Here is a 24,302-nt window from a genome sequence, read left to right on the forward strand (position 1 = left end):
CCATCACATTCCTGATTTGTGCCTTTGAGATGGTGGACAGGAGGCGAGTTACTTGCCACAGGATTTCTAGCCTCTGACCTGTTTTTGTATCTACAGTAGTTATATGTCTTGTCCAGTTCAGTTTCTGGTCAATGGTAACTTCCCCCAGAATGTTGATAGTGGGGGATTCGGCGAATGCATTGTCGCTGAATGTCATGGGGTGATGGTTAGATGTCTCTTGCTTGCGAAGGTCAAGCCCAGCACTTGTGTGGTGTGAATGTTATTTGCAACTTGTCAGCGTAAGCCTGGATATTGTCTGGGTCTTGCTGCATTTGGACATGGACTGCTTCATTATCTAAGGAGTTATGAATGGTGAACATTGTGCAGTCATCAGCTAACCTCCCCTCTTCTGACCTTATGATGGAAGTCATTGATGAAGCGGATGAAGATGGTTGAGACTAGGCCACTACCTCAGGAAGGTAGTACTGGCTTTGGAGGAGGATATTAATATTGCAAATGTTGTGGCGATTGAGTATCTGCTCCAGTTGTGATTAAGAGCAGTAGAAAATAATTGGGAAAATGTTAGGGGACAGATACAAGAAAAACAACCTGCACTTATGTTACATGGGTTTTGTGAATAAATTATTTTGAGGGCTGACTGTTTCCAGCTTCTTCCTTTACCAGATGCACGTTCAGCACAAGAACCGGATGCAGCACAGATTTACTAGAATAATTCTGGGCAAAAAGCGTAACATTGTGAAGGCAAATTCCATATTTTAGTCTTCCATTCCCTTGAATATGAAAGATCAAAGGGCGATCGAGTTGAGGTGCCCAAGATGATTTTTTAAAATATAACTTTAGTGTATCCAAATTTTTTTTTCAATGAAGGGGCAGTTTAGCGTGGTCAATCCACCTACGCTGCACATCTTCGGGTTGTAGGGGTAAGACCCATGCAAACACGGGGGCAAATGTGCAAACTCCATACAGACAGTGGCCCAGGGCTGGGATTGAACCTGGGTTCTCAGCACCATGAAGCAGCAGTGCTAATCACTGCACCACCGTGTCGCCTGTGCTCGCGATGATCGAAGGATTTTATTGGATAGGCACAGAAACTATTTCCTTCCATGGGGAACAAGGGGTCATAACGTTAAAACTTGAGCTGGGCTATCCCAAGGGGAAATGTGGGGTGTCACCTGAAAAGTTCAAAACTTATAGACTGATACTTTCTGGACAAAAGTGTTAAGGGATGCAGAACCAAGGGGTTAAGAGGGGTTAAGATAAAGTTCAGCCAAGATCTAACTAAGAACTAACTAAGTGGAACAGGCTACAGAGACTGATCGGCCTAGGCCTGTTTCCATGTTCTTAACCCATGTAACTATACAGTTAAAGGTTACATTAAGAACAAAGTCTCCTCCAAATGAGATTCAAATAATGCAAACATTGGAAATCTGAAACACAAGCATAAATGCTGGAAACAAAGGTTGATTTCTCATTTTCAATGAGGCTTCCTTCTTAAAACCTCTCTGCAATGTCTGCTTTGAGGATTTGCTAGTGCTTAAAAATAGAAACAGCTCTGCAGGATGGAGTCAGCGTAATTGGTCTTGGTACAGACATGATTAATCCCAAACCGGAAAGCTTACTTAAATTTTCATTCTTCCCAAAGGTACACCGAGCTGAACGGCGTAATCTTGTGTCCAATAAATGCACGGCGACGGTTTTGGCCTCGGGACTGATCTTCGGCACTAACAGTCCAGAGTGAATCAGCAGTCCATTTGACATCCACCTGATCACCTTCCCCATTAATTTCAATAGGAAAGAAACCAGACTAGTGTAACATGGGCTGCCCATTCACTAGGGAAAGCTACAGCTGAAGACGAATTGCACCCCTACTTCTAAAAAAGAATCAACGCTGCATGGAATATGGAACAAGCTTCTCTCTGCTGCTGTTTAGTTTTAAATGTACTGTCCTGTTTCACAGGAGCTGCATTTAGGAGACATGTGCTACAAGTGCTATTCTAATATTTAGTAGTATGAAAAATATTTCGGCTGTCCATGCATGGTCCGTTAACTGTGCGTAGTGGCATAAACTATTGGAATTTCCAGCCTCTAATGTGCTCCAGGCATCCATTATTCTAGGCAATTTAGTCAGCTGAATGCTGGACTCCGATCCAGGAGGTCTTGGTTTAAATACTGGGATGTTTACATTCTCCTCTATCATGTGATTAGTGGAGTGTCTCCTGAGCTGGGGAGAGACGGCAGCGTCTAGGTATACAAGTGATACAGGTCTGCTTCCCACTCTTTGAAGGTTGCAAGTTGTGACTCTGCAAGCATCTTACTATAATGCATGCAAAATAAAATGGTATTTATAAAACTGCCATCTATTCTATTTCACTACAAGCTGCAAGAACGCTCAGTCACGCTCCACTCAAGTCCCAATTTTATTATTCGTGGTTCATATTATGGTTCTGCTGTAACTCACTGAGTGGGAGTTAAAGGTCAGAGTTCACACACAATTCAAAACAGCCGAGTCTAGTTCTGCAAAACAGCCTTCACAATCCGTCGGTCAGCATAAGTGTAAACTCTGAAATGCCAAGTGACCGTGGGAATGGCTCCTTCGAGCTGCAATGCCACTTCCAATTACAGCACAATGAAATACCATGGGACTTTTTGTTAAAAGGGCACCAAGACTGCAGACAGTACCTTGCTTTTCAATTCATCTTCCAGGGAGAAGTAGACGAACCTGATGCATGCATTGACAAGCCCATCGATTAGCCGTACTATGTCCAGCCGAGCCTGATACTGGGAGGAGACCATTCCTATGAAGATCTGTCCACTCAAGGCTTGGATGCAGTCCTCCTTCTCCATCACTTCCACTATTCCTTCTGAAACAGTCCAACAGTTTTGGCAAGTGAACATTACAGTTTACAAAAATACATATCAATAACTTGTGCTCATATCACCTTGAATGTAGTCAAAAATCCAGATATCCTTCAGGGTTCGGTGGGGGAGGGGTGGAAGGAGATAGATGTGGAACTAGGATGCGATGCATTGCCTGGAAAGGTGAAGGAATCATATTCAAAAGCAATTTTTAAAAGCGATTTGAATAAATGCTCGAAGGGAGAAATCAGCAGGGTTATGGGCCTAATTGAATAGCTCTTTCAAAGATGCCAAATGGGCCTCTCTGCTGACAGATTCCATGAAACCTTTCCCAATACTGGACAGTGACTGGCAGACTGAGCTCAGTCCATTTACTGAGCGCTCAGCAACCAGGAAAGAACAACTGCACCCCCAACTACAAGATCTGGCACAAGGCACTGTGCACCCACTGCACAAAGATCTTAAAAGTTTGTTCTCAGGTTGTGCCAACAACATGCGTGTCATACAAATGTCAGCTAATGACCATCTCCAACAAGAGTTTTGAACAACCAACCCGGGAACTGGACCAGCCACATAATCGATGGTTATAATGGCATTACCATTGCTGAATCCCCAACTATCAACTCCTGGGGGTTACCGTTGATCAGAAACTGAACTAGCCATACAAATGCTATGGCTACAAGGTCAGAGGCTAGGAATCCACAGTGTTTGTGTCCACCATCTACAAGGCACTAGTCAGGAGTGTGATGGAATACTCCGCCCTTGCCTGGTAGAGTGCAGCTGCAACAACACCGAAGAGACTCAACACCATCCAGGACAAAGCAGCCCCGTTCGATTGGCATCCCTTGTACAAATATTCATTCCCTCCACCACTGATGCAATGTGACTACAGTGTGTAGGCCAAGGCTTATTTCACAGCACCTTTCAAACCAGTGACCTCTACCAGCTAGAAGAACACGAGCAGTAGGCACATGGGATCACCACTTTGCAGGCGGCACGCTGTAATTCATAATATGGAAAGATGTGTCATTTGAAACATGGAAGTCTGGCAATATCTGGTCTGAGAGAAACATCAGAGGATACAGGGAAAGATCCCATGAAGGGTTAACAGCAGCTGCAACGAGCAGGATTATAAAATGCAGATTCTTTCTCCCAAGCAGGCTTAGCAAACACACAGGATTCTTGTATGAAGCTAAAAACAATGGCTCACACCTTCATTGAAATTAACTCTCTTAGTAAGCAACTGGAAAGGAAAGGATGAGGTTCAGTTGAATTTGGTGACAATTCTAGGTGTGAAATTCTATTAACACCAAGTAAATGAAAGAAAATTGGAGACTATCAGTCTACGAGAAACATAATTTAAAGCCAAAATCAAAGTCAAAATTATGAGCTGAGGACACAATTGAAAATAAAACTATAGAAATGACAGGAAACAAACCAAAATTCACACCTCTATTGAAATCAAAGCATTTTTGAATATCACAAAGGAACTTTGTAATCAGAGACCTGAGAAGTGAGGTCATGTCAAAATGAATACTTAGTTGTATTAGAATGTTTAGATCAAAGATACTTTTTACAATCAAAGTGAAATAAGTTATTTTACAATAAAATTATAAAAACTTAACTTTTATAAAGAGAATATAAACCCAGAGACCAGATTAGGAACTACCAGAACCAGAACTCAAAGAGAAGGAAGAGAAGCAAGCAGATTCAGCTTACAGCCAGCTCGGTCATGGGACAGAAACGGCATAGCAGCCGAGCTAAAACAGCTAATACATCTAAGGAAGACTAGAATTTAACGAGGAGGCAAGAGTCAGCTCAGAGATAGCCAGCAGAGCCAGCTCTCATAGCTCAGTACATGGGATCGACAAGACAGAGCAACCGAGCTCACCAGCGAATACATCTAAAGAAGACCAGACTTTAAAGAAGATTGATTGTCAAGTTGGGCCTGAAGATCCCTTCAACCAACCAGGAGGATCGAGAAGCAAGATCATTTTACCTTTCTGTAAAGAAAGTGATTGCAGTTTTTAAAAGAAAAAATCTAATAATAAAATAACTTAATCTAACCTTAAACAGTGGTTATTCCTAAGTCTACTTTACTTACTTAGCAATGTGGGACCCAGGATCGATGCTACTAAGTGGTAAGTAGATGAAATCTTCGGTGAAGGTATGGATTATACCGGGGGATAACTTGAAAATATAGTTTGACCTGAATAGCACCCACCGAAGCCTGCATCGGAGTCAGGGAGTGAGAATCCCTGTTCACCATTTAGAATGTCGGCCCTTTTTGGTATAGGGGAAATTCTAAGAATAGTGGTGAGTTTTCAACAACAATGCCATAAGCTCTGAAGAGTCATACAGACTTGAAACATTAACTTGGTTTATCTTCCCACAGATGCTGCCAGACCTGCTGAGTTTATCTCGCATTTTGTGTTTTTAAGTCATATGCCATCCTGACTTGGAAACATATCCGCGTTCCTTCATCATTACTGGGTCAAAATTCTGGAACTTTCAGCACTGTGGGCACATTTACACAACAGACTGCAGCTGCTTAAGAAACAACTCACCAGCACATTTTCAAAAGCAGCTAGGGATGTGAAATTGAGATTTCTGATCACCATCTTTTAAAGTCAGCTTTAACCCATTTATTTTAATGCCCATGATGAAATAATATAAATTGAAAAACGCATGCTCCAAAGTGATGGGATTTACATCTGATCTCTACCTGCGTCACTGAATTACGGATCTATCCATGTTGTTTTGGTGGGTAATGAGTCGCCAGATAATCTGTGGCATCAGTGCAGACTGTCCTTCAGTTCAGCATGTAATTAGTGAGGACCTGGGTTGTTTGGTGGTTTAAAGATGAAAGTAGAGGAGACATTTTATACCAACGTGCACTAAACAGACTAGCAAGTGACGAACGGTCTCTTGCGCAAATTATCCAGAAGGGTTGAGCAGCCAGGGGAACTGTACCCAGGGAAAATGTCAGGAAAAGAGGGGGTAAAAACCTCCTTCAGGTGGAAACAAATGCAAATAGTAAAATTGAAACATTTTGAAATTACCATCAGAGCTCCAGCTGTTCCGTCTGCTGCCATGTTTGATGGGCGTGGTCCCTGGTAAATCATAGGAGGTGAAGATGGCATTCTGACCTGGCACCTGAACCAACTCGATACACTTGCCATTCAGCTCAAAGGACAGGTTACAGTGCATTGGTTTATAGGCAAAAGCTGAGCAGTAGCCAGAGAGACAGGCACGTTGGTAGAAATCCAGCACTTTTTTCCTGTAACATCAAAGAAACACGAGAGATCGTGAAACAGACAAACGTAAACAACTGGCAATAAGTATACTTATGCTGAAAATTATGATCTTAATAAATTCACTGTACTACAGGTGTTTCTCCAAAACTTGAAAGCAGTTAAGCCGACAATGATTATAAATCTAATATGGACAGGGTTTTTACTCCTGATGAAAAAAAGGTTTTCGTAAACTACCTCACATTTGTTCCAGAGCGTCAAGAATCTCCGCTTTTCTAAATTTCTGATGTAGTAAATTTGCACAAATTCTTTTTTTACACACTGAAATATCTCAAAGCCCTTGCAAACTAATAATTGATGTAGCAAAAGGAGCACTGATAAAAAAGAACTTACAGTTAAACAGCACCTTATCATATCTCTCTGCCTACTTAAACAGTGCCTGATATGTAAGTGTTTCATTGTTTGTTAAAACGCCATTGAGTGCCCAGAGGAAGTAAAATACTTCCATAATGGCAATTTCTTTCTTTCCAGAAACTTCCCAATGAATTTCACACAATGAATTAATTGGATATGTCATGTATTTAGTTTTGTCTTATTATGTAACACGGGACATGCGGTTTCCTCTGATTGGCACGTGAACAAGACTTCCAACATGACTCTGGCACTAAAAGTAAATTTGCCATATCCCAGATGACTATAGGCTGCTTTCCCCTTTGAGGTACGGGATTGAACCAGCCTGCTGGCCGTGCTCTGCATCACAAAACAGCTGTCTAGCTAACTGAGCTAACCCAGCCTCCAACTATCCTTCCAGCTTTTCCTTCTGGTTCCTATTTACTTACTAAGGACTGGTTGGGGAGCAACACTGCTGATACTTCACTGATACCAGCAGAGTGGAAAAGGAAGTGCTGGCATGGCCCTTAGCCAGATTTTAAGAAAGTAGAAACACAAGACCATCACTAAGGAACAGCAAACCTCAAGGGTGAAGGAGGAAACAACAGAATGGGGTTCCAGAAGTATCTGGGGTGTTGCTGGTTGGCACCAGGGCTAGCAAGGTTCAGCTGTTGGGCGCAAGTAACCCGGGAGTTTAAACTAATTCAGCAGGGTGAGGGGACACAGACTGTTAGCAGAATAGGGATACAGCACAGTACAGAAAAGCAATCACGTCAGAGGGAATACAGTAAGTTTCCAGGGAGTAACGCAAGGCTGGATGGCCTATACATTAATGGGAGCATCACAGATAAAACAGATGAGTTAGGAACGAGGATCAACAGGTAGAATTGTGAAATAGTAGCCATCACGGAGACGTGGTCGAGGGAGGGGCAAGATTGGCAGCTCAACATTATATAGGATCTGCTGGCGCTTCAGAGGAAGGGATAAAAGGAGGAGGCATTGCATTTATAGTTAAGGAGTCAATAAGTAACGATAGATGATATCTTGGAGGGGGCATCAATGAAGCTTTGTGGTTAGAACTGCAATAAAAAGTGTTGTCAGCCACATAGCTAGGTGTTTCCCCTAACTTTCCCAACATTAACTGGGACAGTCATGGTGTTAAGGGGATGGAGTGGAGTTATTAAAATGCATACTGGGAAAAGCGTAGGACCCATTAGGGAACAAGGAGGCAATCAATAGGTGGAGCCAGAGGACATTGGTAGGACGTTGAACGAATACTTTACACCTGTCTTCACCACAAGAGAATCAGGTAGGTATGGAACTCGGAGAGAAACTGGTCCTAATGGGCCCTACTCTTTCCCTGGTTATCCTCTTCCCATTGATATACTTCGAGAATATCATGGGATTTTCCTACATCTACCAGCTGGAGCTTTCTCACGTCCTCTCTTCACTCTCTCAATTGTTTTCTTAAGCTCCATCCTACACTTTCTGTACTCCACTAATGCCTCCGTGGATTTGCTCCGTTTGTGCTTGCTAAAAGCCTCACTTTTCCTTCTCATCGCATCCTGAATATCTCTGGTCATCCATGGGTGTCTCGGCTTGTTACTCCTTCCTATTACCTTACAGGGAACATGCTAGCCTGTACCCGCCCCATTTCATTTTTGAAGCCACCCACCACCCCACAATTCAAATCTTTTTCTGCAACTTGCCGATTTCATTGTCCATTAAAGCTTGAGCAAATTTACATCGGGAGTGACAAGGTATTAGAGATGTCGTCAGGCTTAGAATGGGTTATATGGATTTCAGCCTATGACAAGGTCCCAAGGGAGACTTATAAAGAAGACAAATGCACATGGGATAAAGGATAACTTGACAATGTGGATTCAAAATTGGCTTAGCTGTAGGAGACCGACTGTGATGACAGACGGCTGCTTTAGTGACTGGAAGCCAGAGTCCAATGGTGTACCACAGGATTTGTGCTGGATCCCCAATTATTTGTCATTTATGTAAATGACATAGATGACTATGTGGTGTGTAGGATCAGTAAGTTTGCAGATGACACAAAGATTGTGCGTGTGGATAACAGTAAGGTTCAGTGTCTTGGGTTACAGGAAGATATAGACGGGGTGGTCAAATGGGCAGAAAAGTGACAGATGGAATTTAACCCTGAAAAGTGGGAGCTGATACATTTTGGAAGGAGTAATGTGACAAGGAAGTATTCAATGAGTGTCATGACACTAGGAAGTTCCGAGGAACAAATGTGCTGTGTTTGTCTAAAGATCTCTGAAGCAGAAGGCAGGTTAATAGGGTGGAGAAAAAAAGCATATGGGACGCTTGATTTAGCAATCGAGACATAGATCACAAAAGCAGGAAGGTCATGTTGGGAGTTGTGTAGAACTTTGATGAGGTCACAGATGGAATAATCGGGTCATCACAGTATAGGAAGGATGTGATTGCACTGGAGGGGTGCAGAGGCGATTCATCAGAATGTTGCCTGGGCTGGAACACTGAAGTTATGAAGAAAGGATTGGGTGTTTTCACAGGAGCAGAGATGATTAAGTGGCAACCTGATCTTGGTGTGCAAGATTATGAGGGGCATAGACAGGGTGGATAAGGAGCAGCTGTTCCCCTTAGTTGAGGGGTCAGTTACGAGGGGACACAAGTTTAAGGTGAGGGGCAGGAGATTTAGAGGGTATTTGAGGAAAAACTTCTTTACCGAGGGGGTGGTGATGGTCTGGAATGCACTGCCTGGGAGAGTGATAGAGGCAGGTTGCCTCACATCCTTCAAAAAGAACCTGAATGAGTACTTGGCATGTCATAATATTTAATGCTATGGGCCAAGTGTTGGTTAATGCGATTCGGTAAGCAGATCAGGTGATTTCCATGTGTCGGTTCAGACTCGATGGATCGAAGGGCCTCTTCTGCACTGCATTATTCTGTGATTCTGTGAATCCTCTGGAGGGTGGCAGCAGAACCAGCATTACAATCGTCCATCACCCCAACATATGTCATACAATGTGGAACGAGATTTAACGATCTCACAAGGAAAGTCAAGACTCTGTTGCTGCATTCATATGCTCCGCCACTGACAGAATCTTCACTCACCTTACCTGTAACCTTATAAGCACACCGATATCAGGGAAACTCATGGACAAATTCTGCGAAACCTCAATACACCAGGACTTAAAACCAGACCACATGCAATGCCTGCCACGAGGGATGCTGCTGTGCTTAGGGACATTTAAAGGATCAACCAGCTCTTACCATCACGGAATGTATGCACTCAAGGGAGATATTTCCAAATCAATCAAGACACCTTTCACATTGGCATCTCACCTTCTAAATGGAAAGCTAGACAATAACCAGCAGAAAAGAAATGTAGGTGTGGGAGGAAAACCATTATTAGGACCTCTTGAGTGCAAATGAGCAGAGATAAAGAGAGGATGCAGGAAATGGCACAGATTCAGCAAACAGTTGTTAAAAGTTTGGAAAGGTTCATCATAGATGGTGTCAGCTTTCTGCTTCCTTAAAGTATTGCAGAGATCCTATCCCTAGACACGAGTTCTTGAAGAGGGAATAAGACCATAAGACATAGGAGCAGAATTAGGCCACTCGGCCCATCGAGTCTGCTCCGGCATTCAATCATGGTTGATATTTTTCTCATCCCCAATCTCCTGCCTTCTCCCCATAACCCTGATCCCCTTGTTAATCAAGGATGGGATGCCATTGTGCGCAAATTTGTCAGCATTTCACATCATTAATGGTTCCTTGCAGGAAGGCATTGGTTCACTACAAAGGCTAACTAAACACTGACAGTAAGAACCTGCTCAATGTTCAAAGCCTGAAATCTTGCCACATAGTAGACATGTATAATGGCGGAGGAGTTTAACTGGCAAGTTTACTCTTCATAGCACAAGCTATTTCACGTATGTTAGAAATTTGATACTATAGGGAGCTCAGACAGCAATATTTCATAGAATTTGCAGTGCAGAAGGAGGCCCTTCGGCCCATCGAGTCTGCACCAGCTCTTGGAAAGAGCACCCCACCCAAGCCCACACCTCCACCCTATCCCCATAACCCAGTAACCCCATCCAACACTAAGGGCAATTTTGGACACTAAGGGCAATTTAGCATGGCCAATCCACCTAATCTGCACATCTTTGGACTGTGGGAGGAAATCGGAGCACCCAGAGGAAACCTACGCACACACGGGGAGAATGTGCAGACTCCGCAGACGGTAACCCAAGCCGGGAATCGAACCTGGACCCTGGAGCAATATATGGTCGAAATGATCAGATGCAAACACGACAACAAATTCAAGAAACAAAAGTTTATGGATCGAGGGATGTCTCTATAGATGGCAATAAGGTTGCTCGAAGTCAAACTCAAAGGGATGGGCTTACTGGACATTTTCCTGTTCCCATCATTCTTATGCGGTCAATAGTTTACATGGATAAGATACAAAGGTTTATCTGTATTGAACAGACACCGATTGCGTTTTCACACTGAATAACTGGAAAGAACAAACCTGTCAGAGCCAGAGAGTGGATAAATATCTGTACCATCCCAGAAATCTGTGCAGGCCTCCAGGATAAGATCAGCTGTGCCATGAGACAGCATCTGGACACTATCTGTGAATGAACAGAACATAGAAAGAATTGGCAGAACCCATGCAAATCTTCAATTTTTGGTCTTTGATATAAAAGAGAAACGTGGTTTTGGCAGGGCAAACATGTCAGAGGCATTGGGTATCACATTAGATTGAGAAGGTTATTCTAAATTCCAGTATCCACAACGCCTTCTGATAATGTGGTCACCCCAATTCAATCAACATCCAAGTCTGATGTATCTAAGTTAAGTTGATAGCCTGAAAACTTGTCACATTCTGACACTGGTCTCCAGACGATTTCTTAAAACATTTTAAGAAGTCATTTTGCTTTCAACATTCAGGTGCCAGATCATAATTAATGATTTACAATTACAACAGATACTATATATTTCCCATGAAAGTCACCAGGACATAGCCATGTCTCCTTAAATCACCATGCTTTGGGGCAGCACGGTGGCGCAGTGATTAGCACTGCTGTCTCACCGTGCCGAGGTCCCACGTTCAATCCTGGCCTTGGGTCATTGTCCATGTGGAGTTTGCACATTCTCCCTGTGTTTGAGTGGGTTTCGCCCTCACAATCCAAAGATGTGGCCACACTAAATTGCCCCTTAATTGGAAAAATTAATTGGGTACTCTAAATTTTTACATTAAAAAAATCACCAACTGTGTAATCAGCCAAATGAAAAGTCCAACAAACCAGTTGACACTTGCTCCCTTAGGTGTGTACTTCATTTGTCACCATCCCTGCACCTCACCATCAATTGGATTACAGAATGTCTTAACAAGCCAGAGTGCAGAGAAAACAAAATAGGTCCCAACCACTTGAATCTACAAGCACACTGGTTTTGTTTCTAACCATTGTGTTGAATTAGTCTCAAAAAACATGCAATGGAAGTGGAAAGATTTGGTCCAGTGACTCTGAGATTGTTTCAAGTTCATGAAAAAAAATCACAGTATTTTTAAAGCTATAATTCATCCATATCTTTTCAGCCAATCCTTGTACGATGATCAAGGGAAGCTGGGGAAAGACCACAATATAGAAAAGAAAATCAATCTCATGAGAGAAAGGCCAGGCAGCAGTTATTGTCTTAGTTCTTCAAAGTTTTTTGGCATCAAGTTGAGGCATCATTTTCTTATCACACACTTAGTCATTCTGCATTTTAATTTTGAGAGCTAAGGATGGTTTGAGTTAAGTCACACACAAACTTCACTTCCTTTGATTTGTGGAATGGATATTGCAGTTGTACATTCCTTTTCCAACTTAGTAAGATCCAAGACTTAATAATAAAAGATCTTACCGAACAAACTGATGAAAGCAAATACATATGGACCACTAGGTCCTAGTTGGACAATTTCAGACAACCCTCGAAGAATCTGATGCTAAATGATACTTAACATGACCTTTTGTTGAAAAGTTAAGCACAGCTCAGTGGCTGCACTCTCATCTCAGTCGGCAGGTCATGGATTCAAGCCAGCACTGCAGTGTAATACATAGGAGTGCTGCACGATCAGACATACCATGTTTCAGATAAGACATTAAAACAATGTAGACATAAAGATTCCATTGCATTATGTGGAGAAAGAGCAGGGAGTTCTCCCCAGTGTTCTTGGGTCAATATTCAGCCTTCAGCCCACATCACCAAAACAGATTATATGGCCATTATTACACTGCTGTTGAAGAGTGTGCACAAATTAGCTGCTGTGGATCCTATATTGCAACAGAGACTGCACTTCACAAACACTTCATTGCGTGTAATGCACTTTGGGATGTTGTGAAAGGTTCTATATGAATCTAAGTTCTTTCTTGCTTTCAAGATTGCAATGCACCCACAATAATACCCACCGGTCAATGTATCTCTCACAAAAAGGCTGATCATGTGACTGAGTGGCGGTCGCCTCTTCGTTACATACAACAGTCGTTGTGGCACTGTTTCTTTGACCATCTCTGCTGTCGGAAGTTGGTACATGGTCAGATGATTCTCTTGCTTGAAGAGTTCTTTGGCGCCAGGAGTGAAGCCTGTAAAATAGAAAGTACTAATTCTAAATAGCAACATTTTTTGCCCCGTGCTTTTCTTCAGAACAATAGAATTCCTTCCCTTACCTCATGTTTACTATTTTCATTCCTGCCAAGACCTTGCACCATCAGGACTGTGGCCCTTCCCTTTAGTTATTCATTTCTTACGTATTTTTTAAAAAATCATGCAACTCCTTCAATGTCTTTTGGTTTAAACCAAAATACAACAATGATTACAGCAAACACGTCCATGCTAGATAACTTCGACAAAAGAAAATTAGGAATTAGCCAAACGTTGTTACTGAAATAGTAACCGAGAGGCTTCAACAAAGGATTCGGACATACAAGTTCAAATTCCTCCAAGGCAGCTGGAAAATTTAAGTTAATTAAATCGATCTGGAATAAAATACCATTGTCAGTAATGGTGACAATGAAACCACCAATTTATTTTAAAAAGCCATCCAGTTCACTAATGCCCTTTAGGGAAGGAAATCTTCATCCTTACCCAGTTTGGCCTGTATGTGAATCCAGACCCACAGCAATGTGGTTGATTCTTAACTGCCATTTTAAATGGCCCAAGTAAACCACTCATTTGTTTTCAAGGCATTTTCTCCAGGGCAATTAGTTATGAACAATAAATATAGCATTGCAACCGGTGAAGGAATTAAAAAAACTTGAACTTTAACCTGATCTGGGGATTCTCCAACACCTTAATTAACCATGAAAGTGACGGCTTATGACATAATCAGAATCCCTCCAATGGTTGTAATGATTGTAGGAAGCTCGAAGGCTGTAAAAGATTTTTCTCTTGTAAGCCATTGATAGCATTGACATGTTGACCGTTAGATGGAACAACAGTTGTTGTTGTGGTGATGCATGGTGATGCAGTGGTTAACATTGCTGCCTATGGCGCTGAGGACCCGGATTCGATCCCGGTCGATCCCGATCCCGGGCCTCACGGTAGCATGGTGGTTAGCATCAATGCTTCACAGCTCCAGGGTCCCAGGTTCGATTCCCGGCTGGGTCACTGTCTGTGTGGAGTCTGCACGTCCTCCCTGTGTGTGCGTGGGTTTCCTCCGGGTGCTCCGGTTTCCTCCCACAGTCCAAAGATGTGCGGGTTAGGTGGATTGGCCATGCTAAATTGCCCGTAGTGTAAGGTTAATGGGGGGATTGTTGGGTTACGGGTATGTGGGTTTAAGTAGGGTGATCATTGCTCGGCACAACATCGAGGGCTGAAGGGCCTGTTCTGTGCTGTACTGTTCTATGTTCTATGGGTGACTGTCACCCCCACAACCGAAAGATGTGCAGGTTAGGTGGATTGGCTGCATTAAATTGCCCCTTCATTGGAAAAAAATTATTGGGCACTCTAAATTTAAAAATAAAGATGGAGCTAGAGAAGCAAAATTGAGTTTTTTTTCTAGTTTATCTGCTAAACAAAATTATTTTTTGAGGAGGTGACTGTATTTGTTTAGTACATCAATGAACATTGAATGCCGAGCTCTAAAACGTGCAACTTGATTCCAAAGGTTTCGCCAATTATTCTTTTGTGCGAATAGGTAGCCACGTAATGCTAATAGGTTCTATTCAGTCCTTTCCATTAAACAGAGGGTCATTTCTGGGCCAGCTACACTTTAGCTCACCTTCTCGATGGAATTTGTTTATGAATTGCTTACTGCAGTATGTGTCAAATATTTGGCAGCCGAGGCTATTCGAGTCCAAACTGTTGGACTCAACTGGAGCTTCCAGTTGCATCATCATTTCAGCCAGTTCCATGGATGAAAAAAAACACTTTCACTTCTGCAAGAGACAGCTCCTTCAAAGCATCTAACAGCGCAGCTTACCAAACACAATCCGATATTGATTGAGGCAATTAAGACCCGAAAATTCATACTGCGTCCTTAGTCTGACTCGGACTGACATCTTAAAATTAACATTTCAAATTAGCACCACAAGCCATCTTAGAAATACTAGAATAACCACATACCTATCAGTCTGGCTAATTCACAGAGTCCCCAAGGAACGTGAATGGGCACAGCAGAGCCTGATGTTTCTTGCAGGGCGATATTAGACAGGTGGTCGGAGAAACGGCACATCTGCTCAGTGACGGTGGAGTAGCACAGGTTGAGGAGTATATTGAGACCGAGTGGTTTCAGTGAAGAGATGTGAAACGGCCAGTTCGAGTCATCAAACTGAATACTGGCTGGGTTCTGCTGGTCCTGTGACAGGCTCAGCATTTCCAGGTGGTAATCGCAGATGAAATCTTCTGCTTCCAGGCCCAGGTCTTCACCAATACCACTCACCTGAAAGTAGTGCAGAGTCAAATTAAGTTGGTCCCTTTGACATGCGCTTTAGGGGTAAGGTTAGCTGTACGATTCGGCCACACAATATTGTAATGCCTCACATTGACTGTGAGGGGGCTCAATGGGAACAGGTAAAGCCAAATCCACAGAATTTATTTTGGTGGCAATCCACAGAATACAAACAAGCCTCTGGACAGTTTCCGGAGGGCCTTAAAAATGTTGCCCAATGTTCAAAATTACCCCCAAAAACTTAAAATACTCAATTGCCTAGAAATACTAACAACGCAGTATAAGCCAGTAATGTGACTGAGCTTCCTTTACCCTAGGAAGAAAAAAAGGCAGTTTGATCATAATTCATTCATTCTAACAAGATTATAATTCCCAATGATAAAAATGGTGATTGGGTAAGACTTTAAATGAACTATAATCTGATCACCATGAATATTAGTTATTGTAAAAAGATTTTTTTTACTCCTCACAGTACACTGAGCTCTGCTCCTTCCTGGCATGTCAACCCTTCCTCACATAATATGTCTGAGGCCTTCCAGTTCCCCCATGGCAATCTAACAGGGCTTGTTTCTCACACTATATCCAATCTTTTGCTATTCGCTGGCATTCATCCACCCTCCCCACCCACCAATCTTCAAAATACATCCAGCACTTGTTTTCTATCAAACTCCCTTTCCCCAAGCCAATATGCCTGAGGTCTATTACTTACACACAACAGTTGCTGATCCTGTTGTTACCTGCGTCATATCATCCTCCCCTCCTTCTGTGTCCTTGCTGAAGCTGACATTAGAACCCGACAAGTGCTTGCACCGTCGATTCTCGCTGCGTTTCCTCGACCGTGGAGTGCTTTCAGTCTTCTCATCTTTGTCCTGTCCCACTTCATTGGCGATGTGTACAAACTCCAGACCAGTGGTGGGCAACAAAGCATCAGCCTCCCTGGGCTAGGCATTAATCAAATACAAAAATCATAAAATCAGAAGACCATAAGAAATAGGAACAGGAGTAGGCCGATTGGCCCCTCGAGCCTGCTCCGCCACTCAATGGGATCATGGCTGATCAGACATTCCTCACGTTCACTTTTTTGTCCTTTCCCCGTAATCCTCGATTCCCTTCCCCGTAATTCCCCTGGGAAGGTGATCAAAATCTATCTATCACAGCCTTAACTGTACACAAAGGACTGTGCCTCCACAGCTTTCTGTGGGAAGGAGTTCCAAAGACTTTCAACCCTCAAGAGAGAAGAAATTCCTCCTCATCTCAATGTTAAATTGACGCCCTTTACTTTGAGACTATGCCCTCTGGTCCTACTCTCCCATGGGGGAGACATCCTCTCAGCATTGACCCTATCAAGCCACTTAAGAATCCTATATGTTTTAATGAGATCACCTCCTATTTTTTTGAATTCCAATGAGTAGAGTCCCAACCTGTTTAACCTTTACTCACAAGACAATCCCTCCATACCGGGGATCATCCTAGTGAACCTTCTCTGAACTGCCTCCTTATCTTATCTTTCCTTAAATAAGGGGACCATAACTGTTCACAGTACTCCAGATGTGGTCTCACCAATACCTTGTACAATTGTAGCAACTCATATTCCAACCCCTTCAAAATAAGGGCCAACTTGCCGTTATGGTTCCTGATTACCTGCTGCACCTGTGTGCTAGCTTTCTGTGTTTCTTGCACAAGTGCCCCCAAGTCCCTTCGTGTTGCAGCTTTCTGCAGTTTTTCTCCATTTAAATAATACTCATAGAAGGTACAACACAGGAGGCTACGCAACCAATTGCACATGTGTCAGTTCTTTATTAGAGCAATCCAATTAGCCTCACTCTCTCTCGGTACCACACAATTTGTTTTTCCTTTTCAAGAATTTATTCAACTCCCTTGAAAAGTTACAATTGAATCTGCTTCCACCACCTGTTCAGGCAGTACATTCCAAATCATAATATGCTGTGCAAAAATAATTCTCATCTCCTCTCTTGTTTCTTTTGCCGACTAGCTTAAATCCATGCAGACCTCAGTCACTGTACCTTGTACTGTCGCCCTTATGGATTTCTGACTATGTCTTCTCTGCCTTGCACTTTTCCCCTTACTTTCTTTTGTTTCTGTCCCTGTTTTACTATGATAGAAATGAGGCTATGACAGGTGAGGACCTTGAGAGGATTGTTATCACTAAGGAGGGAGTGATGGGCAAGCTAATGGGGCTAAAGGTAGACAAGTCTCCTGGCCCTGATGGAATGCATCCCAGAGTGCTAAAAGAGATGGCTAGGGAAATTGCAGATGCACTAGTGATAATTTACCGAAATTCACTAGACTCTGGGGTGGTCCCGGTGGATTGGAAATTAGCAAACGTGACGCCACTGTTTAAAAAAGGAGGGAGGCAGAAAGCAGGAAATTATAGGCCAGTGAGTTTAACTTCGGTAATAGGGAAGATGCTGGAATCTATCATCAAGGAAGAAATTGCGAGGCATCTGGATAAAAATTGTCCCATTGGGCAGACGCAGCATGGGTTCGTTAAAGGCAGGTCATGCCTAACTAATTTAGTGGAATTTTTTGAGGACATTACCAGTGCAGTAGATAACGGGGAGCCGATGGATGTGGTATATCTGGATTTCCAGAAAGCCTTTGACAAGGTGCCACACAAAAGGTTGCTGCATAAGATAAAGATGCATGGCATTAAGGGTAAAGTAGTAGCATGGATAGAGGATTGGTTAATTAATAGAAAGCAAAGAGTTGGGATAAATGGGTGTTTCTCTGGTTGGCAATCAGTAGCTAGTGGTGTCCCTCAGGGATCCGTGTTGGGCCCACAATTGTTCACAATTTACATTGATGATTTGGAGTTGGGGACCAAGGGCAATGTGTCCAAGCTTGCAGATGACACTAAGATGAGTGGTAAAGCGAAAAGTGCAGAGGATACTGGAAGTCTGCAGAGGGATTTGGATAGGTTAAGTGAATGGGCTCGGGTCTGGCAGATGGAATACAATGTTGACAAATGTGAGGTTATCCATTTTGGTAGGAATAACAGCAAACGGGATTATTATTTTAACGATAAAATATTAAAGCATGCCGCTGTTCAGAGAGACTTGGGTGTGATAGTGCATGAGTCACAGAAGGTTGGTTTACAAGTGCAACAGGTGATTAAGAAGGCAAATGGAATTTTGTCCTTCATTGCTAGAGGGATGAAATTTAAGACTAGGGAGGTTATGTTGCAATTGTATAAGGTGTTAGTGCGGCCACACCTGGAGTATTGTGTTCAGTTTTGGTCTCCTTACTTGAGAAAGGACGTACTGGCGCTGGAGGGTGTGCAGAGGAGATTCACTAGGTTAATCCCAGAGCTGAAGGGGTTGGATTATGAGGAGAGGTTGAGTAGACTGGGACTGTACTCGTTGGAATTTAGAAGGATGAGGGGGGATCTTATAGAAACATTTAAAATTATGAAGGGAATAGATAGGATAGATGCGGGCAGGTTGTTTCCACTGGCGGGTGACAGCAGAACTAGGGGGCATAGCCTCAAAATAAGGGGAAGTAGATTTAGGACTGAGATTAGGAGGAACTTCTTCACCCAAAGGGTTGTGAATCTATGGAATTCCTTGCCCAGTGAAGCAGTTGAGGCTCCTTCATTACATGTTTTTAAGGTAAAGATAGATAGTTTTTTAAAGAATAAAGGGATTAAGGGTTATGGTGTTCGGGCCGGAAAGTGGAGCTGAGTCCACAAAAGATCAGCCATGATCTAATTGAATGGCGGAGCAGGCTCGAGGGGCCAGATGGCCTACTCCTGCTCCTAGTTCTTATGTTCTTATTCCCTTATGCCCTCTGATAATGACTATCTTGCCAGTGGAAACAGTTTCTCCTTACTTACTCCATCAAAACCGCTCAGTCATTCTTACCATGGCGCTCGTGCTGGGAGTGTTGGAATGCAAAACTTAATTGTGCAAAGCACAGCATTTTTTAAATTCTGCATACTTTTCTGAAAATTACACCTCCAGCTATTCCCCTGCAGTAATGGGCACCGAGTTGCACATCCCACATTTAATGCATTTGGAGCCCATCCCACTGAATCATAGAGACTTTTGCCTGCAATGTGGAGTTAATTGGGTCACTGTCTGTGTGGAGTCTGCACGTCCTCCCCCTGTGTGCGTGGGTTTCCTCCGGGTGCTCCGGTTTCCTCCCACAGTCCAAAGATGTGCGGGTTAGGTGGATTGGCCATGCTAAATTGCCCGTAGTGTCCTAATAAAAGTAAGGTTAAGGGGCGGGTTGTTGGGTTACGGGTATAGGGTGGATACGTGGGTTTGAGTAGGGTGATCATTGCTCGGCACAACATTGAGGGCCGAAGGGCCTGTTCTGTGCTGTACTGTTCTATATATCTATCTATATCTATGTAATTGATCTCAACCAGAGTGGTTGTGTACTTTGGTGGGGAAAAAGACTGGGGACTGGGAACAAGAAAAATGATCAGGCATAGTCACAAGCCCGCTTGGAAAGTGCATGCGTGGATATCAGATGAAAGCAAGATCCGGCTTGGATTTCATTGTCCCATGTGATGAAATGACCTGCCAACAATCACATATGACAAATGGCCAACTGGACAAGATACGAGGCGAGTGTACAGACCACCCATGGCTAACTAAGAAAGAAAAGGATGGTATCAAATTGAGCGAAAAGAAATTGAAGATTAGTGGTAGGTCAGAAGAGTGGGAAACATTTAGAAACCAGTGGACAATGACTGCAAGAAAAAGGGAGAAAATAGATGGAGAATAAACACAAAAAATACAAATACAGACAGTAAGAGCTCATACTGTATAAGAGTGTAGCTAAAGTAAACCGTGGCCCCATAGAGGGCGAGGCGGGGGAATTAATAGTAGGAACAAGGAAATGGCAGAGATCTTGAATAAATATTTTATCATTCTTCACGGTAGAAGAGAAAATCATGCCAATAATAGCAGAGAATCAGGGGGCAAGAGCGAGAGGGGAGCTTAAAGCAATAACCAAAACAAAAAGTAATAGGAAAATTAATGGGACTAAAAGATGACCAGACCGATGGACTGCATCCTAGGGTCTTAAAAGAATGGCTGCAGAGATAGTGGGATGTAATTTTCCAAAATTTCCTAGATTGTGGAAAACTCCCACCAGATTGGAAAACCAAAAATGTAATTTACCTATTGAAGAAAGGTGAGAGAAAGGAAGCATGAAATCGTAGATTGGGAAAATGTTGTAATCTATTCTGGCAGCAGTAGGAAGGCATTCAGAAAAATCATAATGCAATCAAGCAAGTGAACTTGGTTTATGAAAGGGAAATTGTGTTTGGCAAATATATGGGGTTTCCAAGGGAGGATATGAGCAGGGTGATGTAGGGTAACCGATAGATGTAGCTAATTGCATTAGTTTCAGAAGAAAGGTCATCCATTGGAGTCATGAACCTTTGGGATTCTCTACCTCAAGATTGCTGCGGATGTTGGGTCATTGAATGTATTTGTGACTGAGATAAACAGATTCTTGAACTATAGGGGAGTGGAGGGTTTATGGGGTACAGGCAGGAAAGTAATGGTAGCACAGTTGCTTCACAGCACCAGGGTCCCAGGCTCGATTCTCGGCTTGGGTCACTGTGTGGAGTCTGCACTTTCTCCCCGTGTTTGTGTGGGTTCCTCCGGGTATTCCGGTTTCCTTCCACAAGGCCCAAAAGGCGTGCTTTTTAGGTGAATTGGACATTCTGTGTACCCGAACAGGCGCCGGAGTGTGGTGACTTGAGGATTTTTGCAGTAACTTCTTTGCAGTGTTAATGCAAGCCTACTTGTGACACTAATAAAGATTACTATGTAGAGCTAAGGCCAAGGTCAGATCAGCCATGATCTTATAGAGCAGGCTTGAGCGGCCATGACTCTGCTCTGCTTTCATTCATGCTTTTCTCACATTTGATTTTTTTTTAAAGCAGAAGTACAGCGTATGTTGGGTTAAGTGAATCTCAAGCACTTGAGAGCATAAAATCATTCTAGTAACCGTTGTCCCCATCCAACAACCAATGGTTCCTCATTGGAAAAGGCCAATTTGAACAATTCAAGTGATGGGTCATGTTAGAACATAGAACATAGAACAGTACAGCACAGAACAGGCCCTTCGGCCCTCGATGTTGTGCCGAGCAATGATCACCCTACTCAAACCCACGTATCCACCCTATACCCGTAACCCAACAACCCCCCCTTAACCTTACTTTTTAGGACACTACGGGCAATTTAGCATGGCCAATCCACCTAACCCGCACATCTTTGGACTGTGGGAGGAAACTGGAGCACCCGGAGGAAACCCACGCACACACGGGGAGGACGTGCAGACTCCGCACAGACAGTGACCCAGCCGGGAATCGAACCTGGGACCCTGGAGCTGTGAAGCATTTATGTTCTGGCTGTTGCACTATATTGAGCCTGCCTTATCAGTCTGCCCTGATGCTTATTTGTTCCAAAATTATTTACAGCATAGGCCATTGAGCTCAAACCAGTATAGGCTAGTGTTTATGCCCCACACGAGCCTTCTCACATCTACTTCATCTAACTTTTATCAGCATATTTCTTCTCTCATTTATCTAGCTTCCCTTTACATGGATTGATGTTGTCCAGCTCAACTGCTTTATGTGGCAATAAGTTCCACATTTGAGCCCCTCACTGACTAAAGCAGTTTCTGCTCAATTCCTCATTGGATTTATTAGTGAATATCTTACACATGACCGTAGATTACAAAGTTCTATTCTTTACAGCACAAAGATAATTCTACACAAAATATGGTTTGAGTGGTAGCCCTGACACTCTGTCTACAGCAGATCTGAATATGCGAATAACAGGAGTTGGACCCTCACCTCATCCTTCTCTTCTTCCATCTCTGGGAGACAAAAGGACCTCATGGACAAGTCATCTTTCAGGTCCTCGAGGCTGTCATGCGGTGGCTCCACACGCCCACTGAAGAACAGAACAGTTTCTGGACTAGGATTGGGCCAGGACAGTATTCCTTGCTTGTCAACACAGCAAAGCACCTACACATTCATAATGACAAGATAGTTAATTCATGCTAATATGTGCGCAATGATACAAACTGGCTAACAGTCAATGCCAAGCAGCCTGAGGCAGTGGTACAACAATGGATCCATCATGAGCTTCATCCTTTGAAGAGAGAAGGCCAGGGTGGGAGACGATGTCTTATTTGAAATTTTTAGAATTTTTGAAAGGAATTGAAAGAGTTAGATAGAAACGCTTTCCTACTGGAGGGGTATAACCTTAAAATCAGAGCCCAAACCAGTTGCAAGAAAAATTGGGAAACACCACTTTACAACTTCCCACAAAGGGTGGTCAAACTGTGGAACTCTTTCAAACAGCAGTTGATGCTAGCTCAATTTGGAGTTTCAAATTTGAGGTTGGAAGGATTTTTGCTAGGCAAGGGAGGATACGGATCTGGGATAGAGGTTATCCATGATCCCACTGAACAAGGTCATGGAGTAAATGGCCAATCCTGTTCTATACTCCTGTGGTTTACAACATTGAGTTTTTGATTTCAGCTACAAGTAGACTATACGCCACCTACTCCCACACACATGAAAATCCATTATGTAGAAAATGCATGTGTTACCTGCCCACTCCCTCCAGGAGCACATGAAAGGATCCTAAGGAACTTAAATATCACACAAACAGCAGCAACTAAAAATAACGCTTCAATCCCTGTTTGATTCACGAGGGTCAGTTAGTAAATTATATGGAGTCACAGCCATTTCTCTGACAGATACATTTTTGTTCTTAAAAACGCAAAACACGGCAATAAATAATTACGCCCGATCAATCATGCAGATTAATTTTAAAAAATATATATTTAGAGTACCCAATTCTTTTTTTTCCAATTAAACGGCAATTTAACGTGGCCAATTCACCGATCCAGCACATTTGGGTTGTGGGGGTGAAACCCACGCAAACATGGGGAGAATGTACAAACACCACACAGTGACCCAGAGCAGACATCGAACCTGGGACCTCGGCGCTGTGAGGCAGCAATGCTAACCACAGCACCACATGCTGCCTATCATGCAGATTAATGACTGAAATGAACTGACCTAATTTTTGTGAAGATGAGATCAGTTCAACAAAATGGAAAGTAATTGACAACTTAAGTAGCACTAAAATGCAAAAGTGAAGGTTTTAATTTGATGAGAACTATCCCGAGCAGACATCATAGCAACATTTGAGGTTAAATAGGTTGCAGGAATTCCCATTTAGTGTTGACTAAATGGTATTTAGCAATATAATTTCAAGAGCAAAATCAATGAAACCCCAACTGAAAAGTGTTGCAAGTCTGGCGAGTGTTTAAATCGTTGTTTCTTGTTCTGATTCCTGCCCCATGGGTATTGAATGATTTCCAAGAATGGCTTGCCCCAGGGGCACATGAAAGGACAGAACCTAAGAGAGGCATAAGAAGGATCAACAGCTCAATGGATTATCATCAGGCTGCAGATGTTAACTGGTGATGGAAAAAAGAGAATACTGCAAATTGGACTTCTCCGCATTTGGGACAGAATGGTTTCCAGGTAAAACTCGGCCAGTGCTGTGTCTCCAGACCAGAGTTGGGGAGTGGGCCTAGTAGGGTGCTCTTTTCCAGGGTTGGTGCAGACTCGACGGGCCAAATGGCCTCTTCCTGCATTACAGGGATTCGATGGATCGAGGAATGGAGTCATAAACAGAACAGGCTGGAAATAGGTCAGACAGCAACTTTGGAGAAAGAAAGTTAACATTTCAGTTTGGTGATTTTTTTGTCAGAATGGGAAAATGTCATTGATGCAGTGGGTGTTTAATATTTTTAAAACATCTGTAGCATCTACCAGATCGGACGAAAGATCACAAGACCTAGAA

At 42.9% G+C, this 24,302-nt stretch overlaps 1 protein-coding gene across 5 annotated transcripts in view; it reads right to left on the bottom strand.

The window, feature by feature from the left end:
- tmem94 (transmembrane protein 94) overlaps window positions 1-24,302 on the bottom strand; it is a 158,270-nt gene that overhangs the window by 55,270 nt on the left and 78,698 nt on the right. For all 5 annotated transcript variants that reach the window (XM_038776370.1, XM_038776371.1, XM_038776372.1 and 2 more), the window contains 7 exons: window positions 22,271-22,444; window positions 16,170-16,373; window positions 15,108-15,423; window positions 12,953-13,126; window positions 11,029-11,131; window positions 5,919-6,136; window positions 2,680-2,861 (listed from right to left, as the gene is read on the bottom strand). In XM_038776370.1, coding sequence (XP_038632298.1) covers window positions 2,680-2,861; window positions 5,919-6,136; window positions 11,029-11,131; window positions 12,953-13,126; window positions 15,108-15,423; window positions 16,170-16,373; window positions 22,271-22,444 — 1,371 coding nt within the window. The remainder of the gene's footprint in view (window positions 1-2,679; window positions 2,862-5,918; window positions 6,137-11,028; window positions 11,132-12,952; window positions 13,127-15,107; window positions 15,424-16,169; window positions 16,374-22,270; window positions 22,445-24,302) is intronic.

The sequence above is a fragment of the Scyliorhinus canicula genome, chromosome 18, assembly GCF_902713615.1.
Source record: "Scyliorhinus canicula chromosome 18, sScyCan1.1, whole genome shotgun sequence".
Classification (NCBI taxonomy): Eukaryota; Metazoa; Chordata; class Chondrichthyes; order Carcharhiniformes; family Scyliorhinidae; genus Scyliorhinus; species Scyliorhinus canicula.